Consider the following 24,050-nt stretch of genomic DNA (forward strand, 5'->3'; position numbering starts at 1 on the left):
CTGTGATTGGCTTTTTTAGATTGAATACCATTTACTCATCTTGCAGATTTTCCGAGCTCATCCCCTGTGAGCGAAAACCATGCGAGCCCAGGCTTCATGTATAGCACCCCAGCCAGACCAGGTAAGAGTGGCATGTACTGCTGTGGTGTTGTGATGTCTACCTGTTAATGTCTTAATTTATTTTCCTTCAAATGCCAGAAGCCAAAGCATGCTGCCAACACCATACAGTTTCCTGCTAATCCCTTTCCTTTATCCCTTTTGTTTTTCAGTTAGGTCTGTGATGCCGTCGCCCAATAAAACGGCTCCAGCACCATTGACTCCATGTACCCCTCTACCTAATCGATGCTGCTCTGCAGATGCTGGTATGGGACTACTTCATGTTGCATGCAGGGATATATTTTGAGTTTCATTTAGTTTTATGTCAATGTACTTATAGCCACATCTGTGTTTATCTAGATTTCCAGAGGTCTGTACATCAGCAGTTCTCAGAGATGCGGGAGCAACTCCGTGAGCTTGCACGGACTGTGAGGGAACTGGCCCAGAGCACGCGGCCTGTGGAGTCTGGAGCCCAGGGAGAAGTGCTGGATGTACTGAACCCTGCCCAAACGGACGAGGAGCTGCAGGTCTGTGAGGCCAGGTTGAAGGACCGGGAACATCAGAGGAAGATGGTGAGTGTCTGCAGGGCGGAACTTTGTCTTATTTTTGCATTGCAGGGAAGGGTACAGTAAATGACTGTCTTTGTTTTGCAGACACAATACCTAGGTGCCATTGGTGGCAGAGACTTGGCGGACACAGTCCGGCGGGTGCTGTCAGCTGTAGCCACACATGCGGTGTGGAGCGCCTACAGTGTGCACGGGAAGAAGGGGAAGAAGCCACTGAAGAGTATGACACTCTTCAATGTTCTAACACGTAAGAAATGGTTCATATTTTGAATATTTTTTAATACATCGTCTTTGTTCCATGACCGATGTGAATTGAAACCATTACCTTTCTTGATAACTTAAAGGTGCAGTGATGGTCTCCATGCCAAAGGCTACGATGGCGGAGGTGGCCGCCCAGCTGCAGGAGACATTGAAACATGCCCCTGCTAAATGCAGAAGGGTAAGTGATGTCTTTTTTTTTGGTTTCTCCTACCCAGTGTGACTGCATGGTTCCAAAGATTGTGTACCACTTTTTTGTGCATGTATGTGCGTTGTGTATTTACGGCCATTTCATTGTGTCTTTAGGTATCTGCAGAAGTCCGCCTGAGCACAGCCCATCCAAGAACAGTCCATCTGAGCACTCCCCAGCATTCTGATGAGGAAGACTTCCCTTCCTAGCTGCCCCCAAGCCCATCTGACGCCCACCCGCAGCCCATCTGAGCACAGCCCCCCCCCCCCCAGCCTATCTGAGCACAGCCTGCCATTTTTTTGTAAATAACATTTTTTTTTAAATAACTGTTTTTGTATTTTTTTTTTAATCCTTTTTGTTTTTAAACTTGTTTATCATGTTGCAGGCCAGACATTGTGTACTTTTTTAATAAAATAAATTGTTCTTGACTGAATGGTGTTGTGTCATAACTTTTGTACCATAATTTTGCTTGCTGCATTGACTATGACATTAATAGGCTCTTTGCAAAAGCTCCACTACTTCCTGACACTCTACAGGCGTATTTCTTTCCTGGCCTATACTAGTGGATGGAAGTGATTGATCAGGTGTGCTGCACACTGGATTCATCGCTATTGCTATCCAATAGTATAGGACGGTAAAGAAATATGCCTGTAGAGTTTCAGGAAGTAGTGGAGCTTGTGCAAGGAGCTGATTTGTTTTGTAATGCAAATGATATATGTAGCCAACGGAAGTGTAGACCATGTTGCAGCAACGTAACAAAGTAATATATAAACGTGTATACAACGTTGCAGCAATATACATCGAAATCATCACGGAAATCACAACGTTGTGTACACATTGCAGGCATGTTGCAGACACGTTGGACCTGCACGTTGCAGCAACTTGTGTGCAGATACCGCGTTTGCGTTGCATGCACGTTTAACTTGACGTTGAGTGGACCATACAAAAGTCTAAATTGCACGTTTCTGCAACATTGCTGCAACCTGATTGTGTTAGTAGGGGAAGGACGACCGAGAGGCGAGATTAGCGTTCGTTCAAGTAATAATTTAAAAAAAGAGTCCCATAGCCATTGAATTGGTAGTAGCCTAGGCTATTTTGAGGTTGGTCATTTCTCCGAGTGAGAATTGTGAAGCGTGGCGAGTGAGCGTGAGAATAGGCTGCAATGCGTGTGTCTGAGACTTGGCAGCCCCGGGTTTCACTGATCTACCGGTCAGTAAATCCGACCAAATTTCAAGAAGTGGACATCACTGGATTCATCTCGGCATACAGATAATTCAAGATTGACTCATGTTTACGAAGCGCACCAACATAGTGCTCTGATCAGCTGCACTCTCCAGTGAAGTTCTCAAAACGCGACAGATGCCCGGATCAATAGCCTAGATCTCATTGTATTACAGTATTTTAGCAGACGCTTTTATCCAAAGCAACTAACAATAATTGCATTTAACTAGGAAAGGCCAATGTAGGCTACTAGCCTACTAGGCTACTTGCCAGAACTTACAAGTGCATCTCCTTTCTAAAACAAGTGACTAAGATCATAATCTAGTGCTGAAGGCAAAGTGCAAGAATTGCAATCTAAAATACAATAGAGGGAGGATCGTTGTAGTTCTCTCTGTAAAATAACTAAAACGGTAGGCCTAGCTGGATAACACTTTACCAAACAGAAACCAAAAGAATCAAGTATTATTATTATTATTATATTTATCTGCCCCAGTCTGACTGAAGTCCTATAAAGCAACTGGTTATTCACCAGATCACTGATGAAGAGGAGGTTCACCCAGGAACTCATATTACCCAGAGCCATCACTGCTAGTCCTCTAATCAACCAGTATCAACACATCATTTATATGACAACTTGGTTAAACAAAGCTCAGAGAGCAATATGTACTCTATTCTGTCTTCAATTGGGGGTGTTTTTGTCAAAGAATTAATACAGAATAATTGTAGAAAATTCTTACTGTAAAGTTTATCCCCATTATGGACTTACTTGTTTTCTCTAAGTCAGTGTGTCAGATCCAGAAGTCACTAGCTACTCTGAAGAGGTGGAATGGATCACTGACTGTTTAAGTGTCTGCGTCAGCAACGTCTACTATGACATCATAAAAGCAATGGGAGATGTAACGTGGCGAGGCGCCCTCTAGTGGTTTTGATAGGGGTGTGGAAGTGTTGGAGTCGGACTGATGAGTGCATTTTTGAAATAGGATATCTACATTAGGTAAACACGGGTGTAATTAATAAAAAGGCGAGGTTGCTGCGAGTGGTTGCTAAGCAAAGCGTTGACTAAGTGTAGTCACAAGCACCAACCCCCCTCTCCCCCCGCCGGGACGGCTCCCTCTCCCTCTCTCCTCCCCGATAGGTAGATTTGGGTAGCGTTCTTTGAGCGCGAAGGACGACCGAGAGGCGAGATTAGCGTTCGTTAAAGTAATAATTTTAAAAAAAGAGTCCCATAGCCATTGAATTGGTAGTAGCCTAGGCTATTTTGAGGTTGGTCATTTCTCCGAGTGAGAATTGTGAAGCGTGGCGAGTGAGCGTGAGAATAGGCTGCAATGCGTGTGTCTGAGACTTGGCAGCCCCGGGTTTCACTGATCTACCGGTCAGTAAATCCGACCAAATTTCAAGAGGTGGACATCACTGGATTAATCTCGGCATACAGATAATTCAAGATTGACTCATGTTTACGAAGCGCACCAGCATAGTGCTCTGATCAGCTGCACTCTCCAGTGAAGTTCTTAAAACGCGACAGATGCCCGGATCATTAGCCTAGATCTCATTGTATTACAGTATTTTAGCAGACGCTTTTATCCAAAGCAACTAACAATAATTGCATTTAACTAGGAAAGGCCAATGTAGGCTACTAGCCTACTAGGCTACTTTCCAGAACTTACAAGTGCATCTCCTTTCTAAAACAAGTGACTAAGATCATAATCTAGTGCTGAAGGCAAAGTGCAAGAATTGCAATCTAAAATACAATAGAGGGAGGATCGTTGTAGTTCTCTCTGTAAAATAACTAAAACGGTAGGCCTAGCTGGATAACACTTTACCAAACAGAAACCAAAAGAATCAAGTATTATTATTATTATTATATTTATCTGCCCCAGTCTGACTGAAGTCCTATAAAGCAACTGGTTATTCACCAGATCACTGATGAAGAGGAGGTTCACCCAGGAACTCATATTACCCAGAGCCATCACTGCTAGTCCTCTAATCAACCAGTATCAACACATCATTTATATGACAACTTGGTTAAACAAAGCTCAGAGAGCAATATGTACTCTATTCTGTCTTCAATTGGGGGTGTTTTTGTCAAAGAATTAATACAGAATAATTGTAGAAAATTCTTACTCTAAAGTTTATCCCCATTATGGACTTACTTGTTTTCTCTAAGTCAGTGTGTCAGATCCAGAAGTCACTAGCTACTCTGATGAGGTGGAATGGATCACTGACTGTTTAAGTGTCTGCGTCAGCAACGTCTACTATGACATCATAAAAGCAATGGGAGATGTAACGTGGCGAGGCACCCTCTAGTGGTTTTGATAGGGGTGTGGAAGTGTTGGAGTCGGACTGATGAGTGTGTCATGGAATTTAACACATAGTCTCAAGACTATTCAGATTCATATCTTTTCTTTCAATACCTATTCATCCAGTCCCCTGCCTAAACACCTCAACCTTTTGTTTCTCTCTCTCTTTTGTAATTGTAAACACCTCTCATACCTCGCTCTTCCTCCTCTCTTTGTTTAAGTCAGAAGGGCCACACCTTATGTCCTTCCTGCCCTGGCTCAGACCTTTTGTTTTCTTTGTCTATATTCAAAGTGATATTCAAAGTGAGTTTCATCCCCCGCCCACTGTGTGATATCCGTCACCTTACGATGACGTATAGACGACTCAGCCAATCAAATGACGCCTGTACTACCTCGTTGGTTTGAGCAAGATATAAGGAGAAGATTTGGCGAGCTGATTTACTTCTTCTGCTAGAACCACTCTGTGTTTTACTTTGAGGTCCGTTTGCAATCGTATTGTTTTCTTAATAAATCTGACTGAACATATTTTTGAGCGAACCTTGGCTTTGGCAAATACTTTCATTTTTATCAACTACAATTGGCGACTCGAGGACGGGATCGACTGCCGTGAGATTCGCCGGGTGTGGAAGCGAGGGACGCAGACGTGCGGAGCGGTAGCCGCTCTGGAAAGCTTCTCTCTTTGCGTCTATACGCATTGGTTTCGGAGAAACTCCGCCGTTGGTTCCACTCGGCTAAACTCACGGCACGTTGAAAAACGAATCCTTTTATGCTTGTTATTTGCCTTGGTTTTTGGTTCAGATTGTGTTGGTCTAGATTATTGAAAACAGAAACCCCTGCGTGGGTATTTTAGTACGTATTTAGTAAGTAACTATCTAAGGAAGTTGTGAACAGCAATATATATTTATATCGTATTGTCCTTTGACTTCGTCCTTGTTTCGTTACGAGGGTATAAGCAGTTCATAAGAAGTGTGAGTTTTGGTCTCGTGAATCTTGTTCCCCTGTAGTTGATGTACAATTTAGGTTGTTTATCGGTTGCAGCTTAGAACGGGTTTTTTGAGTTAAATACGCCAAAGAGTTGGCACAGAACAGGCTTCCCTTTGGCCGGTCGCGGGTGAAATTAAAACCGCAGAGCCGTTGTGAGAGTTTTGCTCAACGGAGGTAGCTACGGGAGTGATTGGTGGTCCCAATCCGCGTTTCTGGTAGAAGCGTTTGTCCCTTTGATCCCGGGTGGTTTGGTAAACCTAACGAGAGTTAGCTTTGACCAAGTGGCTGTACAGTGTTTGGTGGACCTAGACTAAGGTTTAGCTTTGACCAAATGGCTAGTGCAGTTCGAGCATGCTAGTCGTATGTTAATCGTCTTTTCGTCGTTCTTTGTTTTGCGTTCCCGTGTTAGTCTGTTGTGTTACTGTTGGAGTTTCGGCTCTCTCTAGTATGTGCATGGGGTTGTTAGTCTGCTGTTTTTACTGTTGGAGTTTCGGCTCTGTCTTGTATGTGTTGTTAAGCGCTATATATTTTTTTTTTTCCAGGTAAAAGTACTGTTTATTTTTTTTTCCAACACTGTTTTTAAGGGCCGTAAATCGTAACTGCTAGTGAGTAGTCTGAGAGACGTTCATCTCCGTGTTACGAAGGAGTGTGGGAGAGTGTCCTTTGGTTTGTTTTTTTCGTAAGCGATTTTGGTGCAAAATGGGTGCCGCTACTAGCTCGCCACTTGATATTCTCAAATTGTCTGGCCCGGCTAAAATTGTTGCGCTAAAATATTCTGCTAGTGCCTGTTGGCAGATTCAGTTATGGAATAAGAATAGCAGTTTTCCGTCTCCATCTGGTACTCTTAGCGTTAAAGCTTTGGCCAACATTAGGGCTCAACTAGAAGCGTTTGAAAAGACTAAGTTGGGTAAGAAAAGTGGTAATGCCATCGATTGGGCAGCGTTTAAAATTTGGGAGTCAGTAGCGCGGGAAGGTTTTTTGAAGTCAGAGAAAAGATACAATGAAGCTATACAGCCAACGGCGTCTCCGCCGCTTCCCCCATCGAATCACTCTGACCTAGATTTTTCTCCCTCGACTCGTTGCTCCGTGCTCACACCCAACCAGGCTGTTGCTGTTTCCCCTTTTCATGCTTCCGCATTTAGCCACGCCCCTTCTCTCTCCCCTCTACAATACGAGTTAAGCGCGCCCCTTTCTACGAGGTATTCGTCCGAACAAGAACAGGTCAGGAAGGAAGAATTGGCTAGAGCTATATCTGAGGCTAAGTTTAATTTGGAACAACTGCAAATGGCTAGAGATAGTCTGGAGGGACCGCAAATACAAGCGCCTCTGATACGCTGCCCAAACCCTGTTCCTCGCCCTTCACAAATAAATGGTGCAGCCAGATTACAAGCTGCTCAGTTACAACAGCTGGACAATCAAACTGCTGGTGCAAGGTGGAACCAACAACGACCACAGTGGCGACAGAGAAACAATAGGAAGCGTTCTGGTAGGGTTAGGCGAGGAAAAAGGTATAATCGAAGTGAAGACAGAGACGATTCATGTTACCATTGTGGTCAGTATGGTCACTGGATGGCACAGTGTCACAGTTACCGCAAGATAAAAGAAATGGAGAATTCTCAGACCTGGCGCTGGGGTCGAGCGCCACCTGCTGGAGTTCCCTTGAACAACCCACAAGGGAGATTTTAACTAGCCAAGATAGAGCCATTTTGTTTTAAGGTAAATAAACAGGAGAAGACAGATGTAGCTGAGGACGCCCAATACTCTGTCCTCAAATGCAGAAGAGGGAAGTTTTAGATATAAAAATTTTAGCTATACAAATGAAACTTTGATGGATTTTTTGATTAGTTAATTGTAAATGAAGCCAGTTCATTTTAGTGTCATTTTATTTGAGTGATGCATTTTTTTCCCCATCTCTATTTTTATCCTGACTTCAGGGAATTTGTTTTCACCCTTAGGGGGTGTTGTTTTGTTGAGACGAGAATGTGGTTATTTTATTTTATTTCATAAAATCGCGAGAGAAATTCTAGAGCCAAATCCAATTGCCTTGATCATAACTGGGGACTGGGCGTGTTAAAGTCATTCTAACACTGCCCCTGATGTCACTGTAGGCTACTGCAGACTGGCTCTAATGACACTTGAACAGACACCCTGTTTAAGTTTTCCTGACTGAATAACAACATTTTTCCCCAAAGCAGGAGCTTGCGCTTAACCATGTTTCTGAGTATCTCCAACAGACTGCAGATAACCGTTCCTGACCAAAGAGGGGAACAGGGAGACCAGAGACAGAGGACTCTCCTTTTGCTCTTCTGTTTTGTCTCTGTTGTCTCTCTCATCTGTGGATCCACAGACGGAGCACTTCATCAGCCTGTACTGGGGGAGCGGGAGCGCCGAGGTGGCCCTCCAGCAGCACGACCCGGGCCGGCCCTACGTGGAGCAGTACCGTGTGGACCGGGTTCAGTTCAAGAGCCTGTACGTGCTGCTGACGCCCTGGCTGTGTGGTGTCCACACGGACACCGTGTCCCACCGCACCTTCACCCTGCTGAACCAGGACAGGGACTCCCTCCTCACCCTCCGAGAGCTCGCTGGCTGACCGCTCTATGTAGACCTGCCCAATGGGGAGACAAGAGACTACCAGGAGCAGATGAGCAGCCTGAGAACAGGCCAGAAAACATGGAAGAGAAGTAGATGTTGCGGGAGGAACCTACCCGTCAAAAATGGAACTGTCAGCACATCCTCGGCCAAGTGGGCCATGGGAACATGTTATGATGGATTTTATTGAACTCTCTCCATGCCAGGGATGTCTTCAACAGAGTGAGGACCGCCATTCCTGAGGCTAAGGAAGGGTTCCTGCATCACATCTCTCCTGGGGATTGGGTCCTGGTCCGCGACCACAGACGAAGGAGCTGGAACTCGCCGAGGTGGCTCGGGCCGTACCAGGTTCTACTCACCACGCAGACAGCGGTCAAAGTAGCTGACCTTCGTGGATCCATGCAAGCCATTGCCGACGGGTCCAAGCAGCAGAGGACGGTCCACCAGGGGATCGCCAACACCAGGAGATCAAGGATGCAGCTGAACCAGAGGGCTCAGAGGCCAAAACCATGGGCCACCACACTGTCCTCTCCTCTGACGAGGAATCGGAGGAAAAATGACCTTGCTGGTCACCTCCTTCTCATGGTCGTTATGATGGCAACATGGAGAAACTCCACAGCCATGACCTCACAAGATGCACCACACACGCACACACACCTGCACACACTGCAACTAACATTGAACATAACTGATTCAAACAACGCGACATTGAAGTTGCGATCTAGAAGAGAAGACGCCTTGCATTCCCCAGTGACATTCTATTGCCCAAAAGAGAAGTGTCACCTAAATGACTGTTGGATATACACTGTGAACAAGAATGACTGGACTCTGTTACACTCTACAGATGTCAAAATCCAAGACGATGAGAAGTTCCTTGGATCTACCCTGGTGACTCTGACCAATGCTGATGAAAATAGTTGGAAAATGCCATATTGGTGTGTTTTAAGCAGAGATGTGATTAATGTAGCTCGAAGCAAAAACTATGGTGCTGATATTTGCAAACCTGTCCCAGATTTTCCCTCTACTATGGTAGTTAATTGTAACAAGTATTTAACCAGGTCATCCAACTCAGATCGGAAGACCCATCCTAACACTGCTATAAGTATGGTACGGGAATTTGCATCAAAAATGGATTATGATGATTGTTGGATTTGTCAACAGGTCCCCTCTAGTACATCATCACCTACCCTATATCCAATTCCCTTAACACAAGCTGAGTGGTTACAATATGACTGGCAAGGGTTAGCAACCCATACATTCTCCACTAGGGAACAAGTCTCATCTTGTCAATTTCATGCAGGAGTAGATAGATTAATTAATTCCTACGACGGTATAGAGAATAGCATTTTAACAGAGTTAACTATGCAGGTCAATCAACACCAGAAACCAAGAGAATTTACTCGACTAGAACTAGCTAGAGTTATACATTTTTCCAGAGTACCTGGACCCCAGTTAATTCATAATATTAAAGCTGTCTTCACACAGATATATACAGTTCCTTTAACTGCACAGTTAGCGTGTACTGGCTTATCCACAACTGTAGAATGGAGAAATTCAATTGTATTTTCCGGATTAAAATGTCAGATTATTGATTGTTTTGTCCAGTCTCAGAGAAAACTATTCAACCAAACTAATCTTAGAGTTCAAACAAACACTGATCAATTCAAAATCGTCCCTCTCCAGAAGGTAACAGGTTGTATTGATGTTTTTAGGAAGAACTTAGACTCAGCCATTACTGATTTAGGAACCAGCTCTTGTATAGACCCAGTTTATGAGTATCTGTATCGAGGCAAGGAAATAGAACTCCCTGAAGGCATTTTCCTAGTCTGTGGAAACACTGCATACTCTAAACTACCTGAAGATAGTATGGGACGTTGTTATTTAGCTCATTTAATTCCTATGATCAGGAAAGTTACTCAGGAAGAGATGAAAATACTCCATAAACAAACTACTATTAGACATCGTAGGAATCTCGCAATTTTCAATGCGGCACTAGGAATAATGATTCCTAGTTATGGCTTTCTTCAGAATAATGCTGAAATACAGATTTTATCGTATGTCCTACAAGAACACATAAATGCATCTGATAGAGTTATTTCTGCCCTTGGCCAAGAGGTAAATGAAATAAAGAAAGTCGTTCTCCAGAATAGGTTCGCATTAGATACAATCCTAGCCTCTCAAGGAGGTACATGTGCAATCGTAGGGAGTGAATGCTGTTCGTACATTTCTGATCCAAACGTCACACTAGCTGAATTTCATGAAGCAAACAAAAGAGGACTTGAGACCTTAAACAAATTACATACCTGGGATATTTGGGGACAGGTTGATAATGCATTTTCAGGTTTTGGTAATATTTTTAGGACTATTATTATTGTTCTTGTGTGTATTATTTTTGGGTTCATTATCATTTCAGTGATTATCAAATGTGCTACAAAGTGTTTAGTGGATATTCCAGCTCAAGCACTAATGGTCCAGACTTCAGTACCGAGCGGAGAAGTAGATGACCCCTTTGAAAATTATCTTGACGAAATGCATAATATCTATCTACAGGATTTATAATGTTTTGAAACATGAGCTGATAGATGATTTTGAAGTTTTACTTCTTTGGGTTTTTTCCTCTAAATTGACCAAGAGGTTTTTGCCCTTCTTACACTGGTAACCATTTATCTTTTTGCCTTGTTCAAAATTTAAATCAAGGGTTTTTGGTGAATGGTTGTCCACTCTTAGACTATAAATAGTATATAATCATGTCATCTTTTTTACCTTGTTTCCTGTCAAATTTCTGAAACAAGGAGTTTTGGTGGGTGATTCGCATGTGGAAAGAAAATAATCTATTTTTTCCTCTTGCTCCACCTAGTGGAGAGATTACTTCCTTTCCACATGTATAGCATAGAGTTTTTACAATTTTGTGTTTGAAATTGATTTTTTTATTTTTTTTAAATTATTTTTTTGATTATGATCTGATGTATATATTTTATGTGGCTGTTTCAGCCACAGATGTGGGAGTTGTCATGGAATTTAACACATAGTCTCAAGACTATTCAGATTCATATCTTTTCTTTCAATACCTATTCATCCAGTCCCCTGCCTAAACACCTCAACCTTTTGTTTCTCTCTTTTGTAATTGTAAACACCTCTCATACCTAGCTCTTCCTCTTCCTCCTCTCTTTGTTTAAGTCAGAAGGGCCACACCTTATGTCCTTCCTGCCCTGGCTCAGACCTTTTGTTTTCTTTGTCTATATTCAAAGTGATATTCAAAGTGAGTTTCATCCCCCGCCCACTGTGTGATATCCGTCACCTTACGATGACGTATAGACGACTCAGCCAATCAAATGACGCCTGTACTACCTCGTTGGTTTGAGCAAGATATAAGGAGAAGATTTGGCGAGCTGATTTACTTCTTCTGCTAGAACCACTCTGTGTTTTACTTTGAGGTCCGTTTGCAATCGTATTGTTTTCTTAATAAATCTGACTGAACATATTTTTGAGCGAACCTTGGCTTTGGCAAATACTTTCATTTTTATCAACTACAAGTGCATTTTTGAAATAGGATATCTACATTAGGTAAACACGGGTGTAATTAATAAAAAGGTTAGGTTGCTGCGAGTGGTTGCTAAGCAAAGCGTTGACTAAGTGTAGTCACAAGCACCGACCCCCCTCTCCCCCCGCCGGGACGGCTCCCTCTCCCTCTCTCCTCCCCGATAGGTAGATTTGGGTAGCGTTCTTTGAGCGCGAAGGACGACCGAAAGGCGAGATTAGCGTTCGTTCAAGTAATAATAAAAAAAAAGAGTCCCATAGCCATTGAATTGGTAGTAGCCTAGGCTATTTTGAGGTTGGTCATTTCTCCGAGTGAGAATTGTGAAGCGTGGCGAGTGAGCGTGAGAATAGGCTGCAATGCGTGTGTCTGAGACTTGGCAGCCCCGGGTTTCACTGATCTACCGGTCAGTAAATCCGACCAAATTTCAAGAGGTGGACATCACTGGATTCATCTCGGCATACAGATAATTCAAGATTGACTCATGTTTACGAAGCGCACCAACATGATCAGCTCTGATCAGCTGCACTCTCCAGTGAAGTTCTCAAAACGCGACAGATGCCCGGATCAGTAGCCTAGATCTCATTGTATTACAGTATTTTAGCAGACGCTTTTATCCAAAGCAACTAACAATAATTGCATTTAACTAGGAAAGGCCAATGTAGGCTACTAGCCTACTAGGCTACTTGCCAGAACTTACAAGTGCATCTCCTTTCTAAAACAAGTGACTAAGATCATAATCTAGTGCTGAAGGCAAAGTGCAAGAATTGCAATCTAAAATACAATAGAGGGAGGATTGTTGTAGTTCTCTCTGTAAAATAACTAAAACGGTAGGCCTAGCTGGATAACACTTTACCAAACAGAAACCAAAAGAATCAAGTATTATTATTATTATTATATTTATCTGCCCCAGTCTGACTGAAGTCCTATAAAGCAACTGGTTATTCACCAGATCACTGATGAAGAGGAGGTTCACCCAGGAACTCATATTACCCAGATCCATCACTGCTAGTCCTCTAATCAACCAGTATCAACACATCATTTATATGACAACTTGGTTAAACAAAGCTCAGAGAGCAATATGTACTCTATTCTGTCTTCAATTGGGGGTGTTTTTGTCAAAGAATTAATACAGAATAATTGTAGAAAATTCTTACTCTAAAGTTTATCCCCATTATGGACTTACTTGTTTTCTCTAAGTCAGTGTGTCAGATCCAGAAGTCACTAGCTACTCTGATGAGGTGGAATGGATCACTGACTGTTTAAGTGTCTGCGTCAGCAACGTCTACTATGACATCATAAAAGCAATGGGAGATGTAACGTGGCGAGGCGCCCTCTAGTGGTTTTGATAGGGGTGTGGAAGTGTTGGAGTCGGACTGATGAGTGCATTTTTGAAATAGGATATCTACATTAGGTAAACACGGGTGTAATTAATAAAAAGGCGAGGTTGCTGCGAGTGGTTGCTAAGCAAAGCGTTGACTAAGTGTAGTCACAAGCACCAACCCCCCTCTCCCTCTCTCCTCCCCGATAGGTAGATTTGGGTAGCGTTCTTTGAGCGCGAAGGACGACCGAGAGGCGAGATTAGCGTTCGTTCAAGTAATAATTAAAAAAAAAGAGTCCCATAGCCATTGAATTGGTAGTAGCCTAGGCTATTTTGAGGTTGGTCATTTCTCCGAGTGAGAATTGTGAAGCGTGGCGAGTGAGCGTGAGAATAGGCTGCAATGCGTGTGTCTGAGACTTGGCAGCCCCGGGTTTCACTGATCTACCGGTCAGTAAATCCGACCAAATTTCAAGAGGTGGACATCACTGGATTCATCTCAGCATACAGATAATTCAAGATTGACTCATGTTTACGAAGCGCACCAACATAGTGCTCTGATCAGCTGCACTCTCCAGTGAAGTTCTCAAAACGCGACAGATGCCCGGATCAGTAGCCTAGATCTCATTGTATTACAGTATTTTAGCAGACGCTTTTATCCAAAGCAACTAACAATAATTGCATTTAACTAGGAAAGGCCAATGTAGGCTACTAGCCTACTAGGCTACTTGCCAGAACTTACAAGTGCATCTCCTTTCTAAAACAAGTGACTAAGATCATAATCTAGTGCTGAAGGCAAAGTGCAAGAATTGCAATCTAAAATACAATAGAGGGAGGATCGTTGTAGTTCTCTCTGTAAAATAACTAAAACGAGGGACGGTAGGCCTAGCTGGATAACACTTTACCAAACAGAAACCAAAAGAATCAAGTATTATTATTATTATTATATTTTTCTGCCCCAGTCTGACTGAAGTCCTATAAAGCAACTGGTTATTCACCAGATCACTGATGAAGAGGAGGTTCACCCAGGAACTCATATTACCCAGAGCCATCACTGCTAGTCCTCTAATCAACCAGTATCAACACATCATTTATATGACAACTTGGTTAAACAAAGCTCAGAGAGCAATATGTACTCTATTCTGTCTTCAATTGGGGGTGTTTTTGTCAAAGAATTAATACAGAATAATTGTAGAAAATTCTTACTCTAAAGTTTATCCCCATTATGGACTGACTTGTTTTCTCTAAGTCAGTGTGTCAGATCCAGAAGTCACTAGCTACTCTGATGAGATGGAATGGATCACTGACTGTTTAAGTGTCTGCGTCAGCAACGTCTACTATGACATCATAAAAGCAATGGGAGATGTAACGTAGCGAGGCGCCCTCTAGTGGTTTTGATAGGGGTGTGGAAGTGTTGGAGTCGGACTGATGAGTGCATTTTTGAAATAGGATATCTACATTAGGTAAACACGGGTGTAATTAATAAAAAGGCGAGGTTGCTGCGAGTGGTTGCTAAGCAAAGCGTTCACTAAGTGTAGTCACAAGCACCAACCCCCCTCTCTCCTCCCCGATAGGTAGATTTGGGTAGCGTTCTTTGAGCGCGAAGGACGACCGAGAGGCGAGATTAGCGTTCGTTCAAGTAATAATTAAAAAAAAGAGTCCCATAGCCATTGAATTGGTAGTAGCCTAGGCTATTTTGAGGTTGGTCATTTCTCCGAGTGAGAATTGTGAAGCGTGGCGAGTGAGCGTGAGAATAGGCTGCAATGCGTGTTGTGATGGTATTTTAAACTGATCTAGTCAAAAGATTTACCAAGATACGTTCAAAAGGTTAAGTCTGGTTTATTGTGAAAAACAATACGAGCGCAAGGACTTCCTGAAAACGCAACAAGGGTGGTTTCGTCAGCGAAGTCCCGTTTATGGGTTTTGCTGTGGCTTATATGCAATCAAAACAAAGGTACGGTGCTTCCAGGATGTGATTGGCTACTCCATTGTACGTCATGTGAAATGGCAGGCGTGGCCAAGAGTACAGGCATGTGACATGAGAAAAAGGGCGGCAAATGAACAAAGGATGGCTATTCTATTGTAGACAGATGGCCTTCTGGAAGCCATTTTGAATGTTAGCACAGCTGTGTGAATATTTGGGGGGAGGGGATGAATTACAAGAGAAGTGAGAGGACAAAGGTTTAAGGTGTTTGGATGTAAATTCCTCAACAATCCCCCATTTGTGCCTGAACAGGTAAACAAAAATAAAATATAAAATCCAAACACAAAGTGTAAACAGTCAGCTATGCTATACATGTGGAAAGGAAATAATCTCTCCACCAGGTGGAGCAAAAAATTTTTTATTTTTTATTTTTATTATTTTCTTTCCACGTGCAAAATCACGCACCAAAACCCCTTGTTTCAGAAATTTGACAGGAAACAAGGTAAAAAAGATGACATGATTATATACTATTTATAGTCTAAGAGTGGACAACCATTCACCAAAAAACTTGATTTAACAAGGCAAAAAAGATAAATGGTTACCAGTGTAAGAAGGGCAAAAAACTTCTTGGTCAATTTAGAGGAAAAACCCAAACTTATTTATCAACTCATGTTTCAACCATTGTAACTCTTGTAAACAAATATGATATTTTTTCAAGAATGTCCTATGGATCATAGCTTCCATGTTTGCGTCTCTGAATGTTTAATGTAGGTTCCAGTGTGTGCGATTAGAGGTGCAGTCATTGCTGTTGAGATTGTCCACGTTGTCATACCACAACCACAAGAAGGAGGTGACCGGCAAGGTCAGTCTCCGATTGCTCATCAGAGGAGAGGAGAGTGTGGCGGTGACTGTCAAGGTCACTCTCCGATTGCTCATCGTCTTGGATTTTGACATCTGTAGAGTGTAACAGAGTCCAGTCATTCTTGTTCACAGTGTATATCCAACAGTCATTTAGGTGACACTTCTCTTTTGGGCAATAGAATGTCATTGGGGAATGCAAGGCGTCTTCTCTTCTAGATCGCAACTTCAATGTCGCGTTGTTTGAATCAGTTATGTTCAATGTTAGTTGCAGTGTGTGCAGGTGTGTGTGCGTGTGTGGTGCATCTTGTGAGGTCATGGCTGTGGAGTTTCTCCATGTTGCCATCATAACGACCATGAGAAGGAGGTGACCAGCAAGGTCATTTGTCCTCCGATTCCTCGTCAGAGGAGAGGACAGTTGTGGCAGCCCATGGCTTTGGCCTCTGAGCCCTCTGGTTCAGCTGCATCCTTGATCTCCTGGTGTTGGCGATCCCCTGGTGGACCGTCCTCTGCTGCTTGGACCCGTCGGCAATGGCTTGCATGGATCCACGAAGTCCTCTCAGCTACTTTGATCGCTGTCTGCGTGGTGAGTAGAACCTGGTACGGCCCGAGCCACCTCGGCGAGTTCCAGCTCCTTCGTCTGTGGTCGCGGACCAGGACCCAATCCCCAGGAGAGATGTGATGCAGGAACCCCTCCTTAGCCTCAGGAATGGCGGTCCTCACTCTGTTGAAGACATCCCTGGCATGGAGAGAGTTCAATAAAATCCATTATTACATGTTCCCATGGCCCACTTGGCCGAGGATGTGCTGACAGTTCCATTTTTGACGGGTAGGTTCCTCCCGCAACATCTACTTCTCTTCCATGTTTTCTGGCCTGTTCTCAGGCTGCTCATCTGCTCCTGGTAGTCTCTTGTCTCCTCATTGGGCAGGTCTACATAGAGCGGTCAGCCAGCGAGCTCTCGGAAGGTGAGGAGGGAGTCCCTGTCCTGGTTCAGCAGGGTGAAGGTGCGGTGGGACACGGTGTCCGTGTGGACGCCACACAGCCAGGGCGCCAGCAGCACGTACAGGCTCTTGAACTGAACCCGGTCCATCCCTGTACTGCTCCACGTAGGGCCGGCCCCGGTCGTGCTGCTGGAGGGCCACCTCGGCGCTCCCGCTCCCCCAGTACAGGCTGATGAAGTGCTCCGTCTGTGGATCCACAGATGAGAGAGACAACAGAGACAAAATAGAAGAGAAAAAAGGAGAGTCTTCTGGTCTGGTCTCCCGGTTCCCCTCTTTGGTCAGGAACGGTTATCCGCAGTCTGTTGGAGATTCTCAGAAACATGGTTAAGCGCAAGCTCCTGCTTTGGGGAAAAATGTTGTTATTCAGTCAGGAAAACTTAAACAGGGTGTCTGTTCAAGTGTCATTAGAGCCAGTCTGCAGTAGCCTACAGTGACATCAGGGGCAGTGTTTGAATGACTTTAACACGCCCAGTTCCCAGTCATGATCAAGGCAATTGGATGTGGCTCTAGAAATTCTCTCGCGATTTTATGAAAATAAAATAAAATAACCACATTCTCGTCTCAACAAAACAACACCCCCTAAGGGTGAAAACAAAATTTCCTGAAGTCAGGATAAAAAATAGAGATGGGGCAAAGAAAAATGACACTAAAATGAATTGGCTTCATTTACAATTAACTAATCAAAAAAAAAATCCATCAAAGCTTCATTTGTATAGCTAAAATTTGTATATCTAAAACGTCCCTCTTCTGCATTTGAGGACAGAGTATTGGGCACCGCTTCGGACAAAATGGTCTCTTCCCTGTTTCATACTTATCTGTCGCTCACAGTGAGTCGGTGACATGGCGTTGGCCTTGCATCTCACGAACCCCAGATCGCCCATCTGTAGGGAAACAGGCCGGTAACCTCCATCTGCACCTCCGGTCCTGTGCCCGCCTCCTGGTTCGGCATTCACCCATCACTCCCGGAACGACAGTTGTCTGTAAAAACACTCAGAAAAACACTCAGGCCCGATGAATGTGCCTCAAACTATAAACATGAGATATTTAACAAAAACATTAAACACATACAAATAACCAAATCATCACACAGCAGCAAAGCAAATCGGGGGCCAGAGAGATAGCCCTATCGGAAGAGAACAGCCCTCAGCGCTGTCTCATATCCTCTTTCCATGCTGGAGCAATCTTCAGACATCAAACCCCCCCGGTGTCGCAGTCCTCGCTGACACCCAGAGAGCAATGTCCGTAGCAAGATGGTAAGCTCACCCCGTCTGAAACAGGGAGAACACTCCAGAAATGTCCAAGAATGACCCTCAAGTCATTCGTGACTCCACACAGTTCATAGCTTCATGCTGGCGAGGGGCAACCACTCCTTGGTAGCCCACACAATGCACTCCAGGAAAATCTGAAAACATCAACACAGAACTTCACAGAAACAGAACATTCTATAGAAATAGACTTAACCTAAATTACTACAAAACAGAACAATCTAACCAAGGAGACGTGTACACACACCTGAATCAAAAACACAGGTGAAATGTAGGCGACATCCTCAAGCTATATCGAAACAGACCCCTTAACCAGAAATGACATATAATGCTAAACATCCAGTAACCTCATGTTCCTACATATATCAGAAAGAGATAGACAAGACAAACAGTTAACAGACAAACAACAGGTTCCAGGCAGTCCCCAGGAAGGCACGATCCAGGCTCCTCAAAGACCTGCCGCCCAGGGTCCATAGCATCTGAAAAATAACACTCAACAGACTGGGGTCAATATAGCAGAGGGGAAGGCCTAAAGCCAACTCCTCACAAACACATCATCATTATGTGAATGAAATTCATACAGTAGAATGCATAAACGAACAGCTTATGGCCATTCATTGACTATTGAAACATAAACTCCTGAATCAAAGCGAAAACCATAACCTAAAATCAAAACCTATTCAAAACCCTGTCAGACTTTTGAGTTCGCACCAATACCTAAAAGATCCGCTCAGAAAACATTCTTAATAACTTAAGACTCAAAGGCTCTACATCTATTTCATCCTCCCACCATCATGCACAAACCTTACGTCCTCAGCTACATCTGTCTTCTCCTGTTTATTTACCTTAAAAAAAATCTCTTTATCTTGTCTAGTTTAAATCTCCCTTATGGGTTGTTCAAGGGAACTCCAGCAGGTGGCGCTCGACCCCAAATCGGAGGCTCTTCCTTCCTGACCTGTTCGGACGAATACCTCGTAGAAAGGGGCGCGCTTAACTCGTAGAGAGAAGGGGCGTGGCTAATGGCGGGGGCATTGTTAGGGGGTGTGATCACGGCGCAACGAGTCGAGGGGGGAAAATATAATTTTAAATCAGAGTTATTCTGCTGGGGAAATGGCGGAGAGACAGTCTGCTGAACCTCCTTATCTTTCCTTCCTGATCTAAAAACCTCTCTCGTGCTACTCTCCCAAATCTTAAAAGTAGACCAGTCTATAGAATTTACAGGCTTTTCCCTTAACCTGTTTATTTACCTGTTACATCTAGGCATCATGTTAGTAGCCGGTGTTACAGGGACACCTAGTGGTGCTCCCAAAATGTTGCATGTAAGACCCGGATGTTGTCTTTGAGCGTGCGCGGGCAAATTCAGTTTAATAAAGCTATACTGAAACAAATCCCTAATAAACACGACGCAGCCTAAAACCCCAAAACAGCAATGAAAGGAAACCTTATAGTTAACTCACGGCGGGAAAGAATACAATTTCGAAAGAAACAGACACATTAAACCGCTTAGTACTCACCCAGTCAGGAAGTCCTTTGTTCTCTGGCTCAATGGCGGATCACCGGGACAGTTGTTTTCCTGCGTCTCCCAGACAACCAGCTAGCCTACTGGAAAAGTATACAAAATACTTACAATACAAAGCAAGAGCCGAAGCTCAAAAATGCACTCAAAAATCCCACTGAGCCGGCGAAAATAGCGCTAGACAAACAAAGACAACACAACCCCGTTCGGGGACAAAAACAGACACTCCGGAGATTAGCTGGTAATCGCACTCACTGCGAACTTCAACCCATTTGGAAATCGCACTCACTGCGAACTTCAACCCTGTGGGAATCGCACTATCTGCGAACTTCAACCCTGTGGGAATCGCACTATCTGCGAACTTCAACAATGCGCGCCCTACCCTCGGTAGGAAACATCTCTGCGGTTTTAATTTCACCCGCGACCGGCCAAAGGGAAACACGTTCTGTGCCAACTCTTTGGCGTATTAGACCAAAACTCACACTTCTTCTGAACTGTTTTACCCTCGTAACGAAACAAGGACGAAGTCAAAGGACAATACGATATAAATATCTATTGCTGTTCACAAAATCCTTAGATAGTTACTTACTAAATACGTACTAAATACCCACGCTGGGGTTTCTGTTTTCAACAATCCAGACCAACACAAACTGAACCAAATCAAGGCAAATACAACTCAGAACCATAAGAGGGTTCGTTTAAACGTACCTGTGAGCTTCAAGAATCCAGTGAAAGAACTGAGGAAATAATCTCGGCGTGCGCTCTGGCGCAAGAGAGAAGATTGATTTTCCAACGCCCACTATAATGGACCGACACGTCTGTCACCAGTTCATCCACTGGAATCCCGAAGCAACACGCAGGCAGTCCTCCCTTTCATCCCCGTTCGCCAACTGTGATGGTATTTTAAACTGATCTAGTCAAAAGATTTACCAAGATACGTTCAAAAGGTTAAGTCTGGTTTATTGTGAAAAACAATACGAGCGCAAGGACTTCCTGAAAACGCAACAAGGGTGGTTTCGTCAGCGAAGTCCCGTTTATGGGTTTTGCTGTGGCTTATATGCAATCAAAACAAAGGTACGGTGCTTCCAGGATGTGATTGGCTACTCCATTGTACGTCATGTGAAATGGCAGGCGTGGCCAAGAGTACAGGCATGTGACATGAGAAAAAGGGCGGCAAATGAACAAAGGATGGCTATTCTATTGTAGACAGATGGCCTTCTGGAAGCCATTTTGAATGTTAGCACAGCTGTGTGAATATTTGGGGGGAGGGGATGAATTACAAGAGAAGTGAGAGGACAAAGGTTTAAGGTGTTTGGATGTAAATTCCTCAACAGTGTGTCTGAGACTTGGCAGCCCCGGGTTTCACTGATCTACCGGTCAGTAAATCCGACCAAATTTCAAGAGGTGGACATCAATGGATTCATCTCGGCATACAGATAATTCAAGATTGACTCATGTTTACGAAGCGCACCAGCATAGTGCTCTGATCAGCTGCACTCTCCAGTGAAGTTCTCAAAACGCGACAGATGCCCGGATCAGTAGCCTAGATCTCATTGTATTACAGTATTTTAGCAGACGCTTTTATCCAAAGCAACTAACAATAATTGCATTTAACTAGGAAAGGCCAATGTAGGCTACTAGCCTACTAGGCTACTTGCCAGAACTTACAAGTGCATCTCCTTTCTAAAACAAGTGACTAAGATCATAATCTAGTGCTGAAGGCAAAGTGCAAGAATTGCAATCTAAAATACAATAGAGGGAGGATCGTTGTAGTTCTCTCTGTAAAATAACTAAAACGAGGGACGGTAGGCCTAGCTGGATAACACTTTACCAAACAGAAACCAAAAGAATCAAGTATTATTATTATTATTATATTTATCTGCCCCAGTCTGACTGAAGTCCTATAAGGCAACTGGTTATTCACCAGATCACTGATGAAGAGGAGGTTCACCCAGGAACTCATATTACCCAGAGCCATCACTGCTAGTCCTCTAATCAACCAGTATCAACACATCATTTATATGACAACTTGGTTAAACAAAGCTCAGAGAGCAATATGTACTCTATTCTGTCTTCAATTGGGGGTGTTTTTGTCAAAGAATTAATACAGAATAATTGTAGAAAATTCTTACTCTAAAGTTTATCCCCATTATGGACTTACTTGTTTTCTCTAAGTCAGTGTGTCAGATCCAGAAGTCACTAGCTACTCTGATGAGGTGGAATGGATCACTGACTGTTTAAGTGTCTGCGTCAGCAACGTCTACTATGACATCATAAAAGCAATGGGAGATGTAACGTGGCGAGGCGCCCTCTAGTGGTTTTGATAGGGGTGTGGAAGTGTTGGAGTCGGACTGATGAGTGCATTTTTGAAATAGGATATCTACATTAGGTAAACACGGGTGTAATTAATAAAAAAGGCGAGGTTGCTGCGAGTGGTTGCTAAGCAAAGCGTTCACTAAGTGTAGTCACAAGCACCAACCCCCCTCTCCCCCCGCCGGGACGGCTCCCTCTCCCTCTCTCCTCCCCGATAGGTAGATTTGGGTAGCGTTCTTTGAGCGCGAAGGACGACCGAGAGGCGAGATTAGCGTTCGTTCAAGTAATAATTAAAAAAAAAGAGTCCCATAGCCATTGAATTGGTAGTAGCCTAGGCTATTTTGAGGTTGGTCATTTCTCCGAGTGAGAATTGTGAAGCGTGGCGAGTGAGCGTGAGAATAGGCTGCAATGCGTGTGTCTGAGACTTGGCAGCCCCGGGTTTCACTGATCTACCGGTCAGTAAATCCGACCAAATTTCAAGAGGTGGACATCACTGGATTCATCTCAGCATACAGATAATTCAAGATTGACTCATGTTTACGAAGCGCACCAGCATAGTGCTCTGATCAGCTGCACTCTCCAGTGAAGTTCTCAAAACGCGACAGATGCCCGGATCAGTAGCCTAGATCTCATTGTATTACAGTATTTTAGCAGACGCTTTTATCCAAAGCAACTAACAATAATTGCATTTAACTAGGAAAGGCCAATGTAGGCTACTAGCCTACTAGGCTACTTGCCAGAACTTACAAGTGCATCTCCTTTCTAAAACAAGTGACTAAGATCATAATCTAGTGCTGAAGGCAAAGTGCAAGAATTGCAATCTAAAATACAATAGAGGGAGGATCGTTGTAGTTCTCTCTGTAAAATAACTAAAACGAGGGACGGTAGGCCTAGCTGGATAACACTTTACCAAACAGAAACCAAAAGAATCAAGTATTATTATTATTATTATATTTATCTGCCCCAGTCTGACTGAAGTCCTATAAAGCAACTGGTTATTCACCAGATCACTGATGAAGAGGAGGTTCACCCAGGAACTCATATTACCCAGAGCCATCACTGCTAGTCCTCTAATCAACCAGTATCAACACATCATTTATATGACAACTTGGTTAAACAAAGCTCAGAGAGCAATATGTACTCTATTCTGTTTTCAATTGGGGGTGTTTTTGTCAAAGAATTAATACAGAATAATTGTAGAAAATTCTTACTCTAAAGTTTATCCCCATTATGGACTTACTTGTTTTCTCTAAGTCAGTGTGTCAGATCCAGAAGTCACTAGCTACTCTGATGAGGTGGAATGGATCACTGACTGTTTAAGTGTCTGCGTCAGCAACGTCTACTATGACATCATAAAAGCAATGGGAGATGTAACGTGGCGAGGCGCCCTCTAGTGGTTTTGATAGGGGTGTGGAAGTGTTGGAGTCGGACTGATGAGTGCATTTTTGAAATAGGATATCTACATTAGGTAAACACGGGTGTAATTAATAAAAAGGCGAGGTTGCTGCGAGTGGTTGCTAAGCAAAGCGTTCACTAAGTGTAGTCACAAGCACCAACCCCCCTCTCCCCCCGCCGGGACGGCTCCCTCTCCCTCTCTCCTCCCCGATAGGTAGATTTGGGTAGCGTTCTTTGAGCCTACTAACACAGTGGGTTGCAGCAACGTTGCACATAAGAAACATTGGCAATATGGGTCCCTGCAACGTTAAATAACGTTGCAGTGACGTTGGATTAAAGTCCTATTAGGCTAGCAATAGGATATCAATCGGGCTATCCCGTGACGTCACTGCTTGCTTGGTTCACAGTTGAAGTAGGCAGGATTCTTTGCCAAACTGCTCCTGTCTTTTGTTCTTTTTTTAAATTTTCGCTTATATCCTTCATATTGTACTGTATGTTGAGGTGAATAACTCATCTTAGAAATGTTATTGATTGTATATTTCCCTGTTTGTTATAAATTTAATGCTTTTTCATTAATTAAAACTAACGTTTCGGTGTCGACCAAGATATCATTTTTCAAAAGACGTGTCGGGAAATCCCATTCATTCTCTCGGCATTATGGAACACTTCCACTAGAGGGCGATGAGATCACTTTCCCTCCCTATAGATGGGTTCACCGCCTAA

General features: G+C 43.5%; 1 protein-coding gene across 1 annotated transcript; it reads left to right on the forward strand.

Annotated features, from left to right (window-relative positions):
- Positions 1-24,050, forward strand: LOC311327966 (uncharacterized protein; the record flags this gene model as incomplete). The annotated part of the gene is made up of 4 exons (XM_084461077.1): positions 1-121; positions 457-668; positions 750-882; positions 24,034-24,050. Exons 1-4 carry the CDS (start codon positions 97-99, stop codon positions 24,048-24,050), a joined length of 387 nt encoding a protein of 128 aa, XP_084317203.1. The 5' UTR covers positions 1-96.

Source organism: Borostomias antarcticus (assembly GCF_949987555.1).
Source record: "Borostomias antarcticus genome assembly, chromosome: 35".
NCBI classification, from domain to species: Eukaryota; Metazoa; Chordata; class Actinopteri; order Stomiiformes; family Stomiidae; genus Borostomias; species Borostomias antarcticus.